At 42.8% G+C, this 3,739-nt stretch overlaps 2 protein-coding genes across 2 annotated transcripts in view; one reads left to right on the forward strand and one right to left on the reverse strand.

Annotated features, from left to right (window-relative positions):
• The window catches only part of LOC112069428 (E3 ubiquitin-protein ligase makorin-2), an 18,772-nt gene extending 16,588 nt beyond the window's left edge, over positions 1 to 2,184 (reverse strand). Inside the window, exons 1-3 of the mRNA XM_024136766.2 lie at positions 2,096 to 2,184; positions 1,474 to 1,602; positions 412 to 605 (exon numbers count right to left, since the gene is read on the reverse strand). Of these exons, the coding sequence (XP_023992534.1) occupies positions 412 to 605; positions 1,474 to 1,602; positions 2,096 to 2,121 (349 nt within the window). The 5' untranslated portion in view covers positions 2,122 to 2,184. The remainder of the gene's footprint in view (positions 1 to 411; positions 606 to 1,473; positions 1,603 to 2,095) is intronic.
• A 277-nt stretch (positions 2,185 to 2,461) lies between these two features.
• mkrn2os.1 (MKRN2 opposite strand, tandem duplicate 1) overlaps positions 2,462 to 3,739 on the forward strand; it is a 3,148-nt gene continuing 1,870 nt past the window's right edge. Inside the window, exons 1-3 of the mRNA XM_024136767.2 lie at positions 2,462 to 2,688; positions 2,845 to 2,891; positions 2,989 to 3,160. Coding sequence (XP_023992535.1) covers positions 2,462 to 2,688; positions 2,845 to 2,891; positions 2,989 to 3,160 — 446 coding nt within the window. The remainder of the gene's footprint in view (positions 2,689 to 2,844; positions 2,892 to 2,988; positions 3,161 to 3,739) is intronic.

Raw genomic sequence — 3,739 nt, forward strand, 5'->3', positions numbered from 1 at the left:
AACTCTGACTGATCAGTTTGTCCTGAAACAAAGCGTAGTAGATACAGGTCCTGCCACATTGGAACTCTGACTGATCAGTTTGTCCTGAAACAAAGTGTAGTAGATACAGGTCCTAGAGCACTGGAACCGTTCATTAACTTCTCCAGACAAAGAGGGCTTCATTGGAAAACTCATCTGGGACTAACTTCGTTAGCTTGATGGCTAACGTTAGGAGCTTAGCGGCTCTTTCAAGCAGACTTTAACTTGTCAGTTAAGCGGGATTCTGGGACAATAGCGGTTCTAGATGTTAAAAGCTAACCGCGTCGCGGAATCCATGCAAAAACAAGTTTGGTATTTGTTTAACAAATATTGGTTATGTTTTAGTTAAAATAACAAAGCTGAGTGTTTCCAGCATAGTGTTCAGTACTGTACCTCTATCTCTCAGCACCAGGGGTTTCTTCCCTCCATTGTGCCTGGGTGGGGGTGCAGAGTTGCCTGGATGTCCCGGGACAGCAACACCAGGGGGAATGAAGGCCCCAGCCGTGATGGGGTTTCTGTTAGGGAGGTCCATGGGCACACCTCTCCCCCCTCCACCACCACTACCAGCCGGCTTGATGTGGTCATACCTACAACACAGAGAGTCACACACCATCGTGATAACAGATATTGAACACGATGGTTGGGCTATGTGCATAAAACGGATACAGTGACTGTAGATTGGGGGTTATGTTGTATATTGGTATTGTACGGTTATTTACTTACTGCACTGTAAGCATCATGAGCATTTCGCTGCACCTGCTTTCACATATGATAATCTGTGTACGCGACCAATGAACTTTGATCACCTATGCTGCTGCTACTGTTTATTATCTAGCTGTTGCCTAGTCATTTTATTCCTAATTATATGTATATATCTACCTCAATTACCTCGTACCCCGTATATATTGCCATGTTATCATTGTGAATTTATTATGTGTTATTACTCTTCTATTTTCTTTCTCTGTGTTGTTGGGAAGGGCCTGTAAGTAATCAAATCAAGTTTATTTTATATAGCCCTTCATACATCAGCTAATATCTCGAAGTGCTGTACAGAAACCCAGCCTAAAACCCCAAACAGAAAACAATGCAGGTGTAGAAGCACGGTGGCTAGGAAAAACTCCCTAGAAAGGCCAAAACCTAGGAAGAAACCTAGAGAGGAACCAGGCTATGAGGGGTGGCCAGTCCTTTTCTGGCTGTGCCGGGTGGAGATTATAACAGAACATGGCCAAGATGTTGAAAATGTTCATAAATGACCAGCATGGTCAAATAATAATCAGGAATAAATGTCAGTTGGCTTTTCATAGCCGATCATTAAGAGTTGAAAACAGCAGGCCTGGGACAGGTAGCACGTCAGGTGGACTAAGTAATAATGTCACAGTTGGCCTATTGTATAAACCATTGTGATTTGTAGCCTACATTCCAGCCCATCAGTGTGGTCAGTATGTTGGATCTTACCTGCAGCGGTCTCCGTAGGCACACACACCTCTCTGGTAGAACTTACAGATGGTTGAAGGTTTACTGGTGGTCAGGTCATGAGAGAACATGCACCTATTCCCCTCTCGGCAGACACCATGGAGAAAATACCTGCATAGCAACACAAAAAACCGGTAGAATTAACAGAGGTTAGCTATGATATCTACTGCTAGCTACGTATTGAGGCCTGGTGTTCGGGGATAGAGTCTGATTAGGTTCATATACTGGAGTGATTGGAGGCTACTGGTTAGCAACAGAAACGGTCTGACATCAGCTTCTTGCTGGTAGGTGTCATTCATACACGCTAGCCTAGCTAACTAGCAGCTAATATAGCTAGCTACCGGTAGTTGCACTTTCTAGTGCTAACTAGCAAGTAAAAGCACCAATCGCGTGATTCATGGAAATGTTCACTTTGCACAACACACTGCAGCATGTTTTCACAAATATATCGTACCAGAATCGTTAGCGGCTTCCCAGCTAACTTTAGCTAGCTAAGAAGCTAACATTTGCCAAATGCAAGAACTGAAACAGCTCGAAGCAAGACACACACTCAAGAAACACACTCAAGCAACAGTAAAAACAGTAAACACCGGACAAGTTCTACCTGCAGGTGACTTGCTTCGTGTTCATTTTTTATGCTCAATAACATTGGGGCAACGTTATTTATGTTCCCGTTGTCACGTTTGAGTGCAAGCAAAAACTCCCGCCTATAATAAACCCCCAGATTCGATGAACGAAAGGTTCCGAGGGGAAGGTTCAAGACAGGTAGGCAGKCAGATATGAGTCTCTCGAGCATACGACAGGTATGTTGAAAAACGATTATCTTTAAGAATAAATAAACAGTTATTATTTATGAATAAAAATGACTTTTTAACGCGTTGTAATTGTTTCCTTTTTTAGCAACGTTTGTAACCCTTAAAAACACCAGTGTGTGTCACCTAGCTCATGCATTTCCCGGTTGAACCTTCCAATGGACTGCACTGTCTTGAAGTTTAACCATTGTGCAAGAAAAATCTATAGTTTTGACAAAAATAGTTTCCAAACAGAAAACACAGGGCGAAAATGCCCAATCTGTCAGGAACAGATGAGATTCAGCCTCCTCGAGGCACCGGTCATTGTTCCATGTCCATTTAGTAATGGACACAAGGTCCGGTGCGCCTTCCTCATTGGATCCTCACTGGGACCTGCTTTTCTTAGGTAAAACTTTACTGATATTTTTACTGTATTCTCATATTGTCAACAAATGTTTATTTATTTTTGCAACATTGAATGTTAAAAGGTAAATCATTTTAAATGTGTATTTTCAACTTTCATGTGTCTTCCTGACCGGACCTGTCATGGTGTTTGTCACAGTGAATGGCAGGACTCGGAGCTGCATGTTGGAGTTACTAACTCACAAGGTGCCTTCAGAATAGTTTACTTGCAGTTTGAATATCAAAACAGCCAGTTTGGGTGTTAGACTGGACTAGGTAACTAGAGCGGATGTCTGTGTTCAAGGTGTCGTGTACAGCTACACCTCCTCAGGAGTCCAGAGAGAGGAACAGGGCTGGGAGCAGTGCCTCTGTGTGCCGCTGGTGGCCCCCGGGACTGGCAGGGACATCCTAGCTGGGACGCTGTGGGACAGTGAGCTGGAACAGTTCTCCCTCCTCTCCACCTGGTCACGACACAGGTGAATATTACAAATGGAAATAGTTAATTCTGAAGACCTAATAGATATAAGATGGTGGTTTCACTTTATAAACCCCACATAAAGAATACCTTTAATATAAAGGGGTTCTAAGTAGTTTACAATAACAAAAACTTCAACATGATTATTTTGTTTAAGACAGACTAATCTCCAAAAGTATTGGTACTGTGACAATGTTGTGTTTGTTTTGGCTCTGTACTCCAGCACTTTGAACCGATACAAATAATTTGAGGGTATTTTCATCCATAACGGGTGAACCGTTTAGAAATCCCCTCCCCCCTCCCTGAACCGTTTAGAAATCCCCTCCCCCCTCCCTGAACCGTTTAGAAATCCCCTCCCCCCTCCCTGAACCGTTTAGAAATTACAGCTTTTTGTACATAGTCGTCGCCCCCCAAGTATTTGGTCCCCTTCATAGCCGCAGTAGTAGTGCACTACTGAAGCCTGTGACTCTACACATTTGTTGGATGTATTGCTGTTTGTTTTGTTGTGTTTCAGATTATTTTGTGCCAATAGAAATGAATGCTAAATAATGTATTGTGTCATTTTGGAGTCACTTTAATT

The sequence above is a fragment of the Salvelinus sp. IW2-2015 genome, unplaced genomic scaffold (genome assembly GCF_002910315.2).
Source record: "Salvelinus sp. IW2-2015 unplaced genomic scaffold, ASM291031v2 Un_scaffold1010, whole genome shotgun sequence".
NCBI lineage: Eukaryota > Metazoa > Chordata > Actinopteri > Salmoniformes > Salmonidae > Salvelinus > Salvelinus sp. IW2-2015.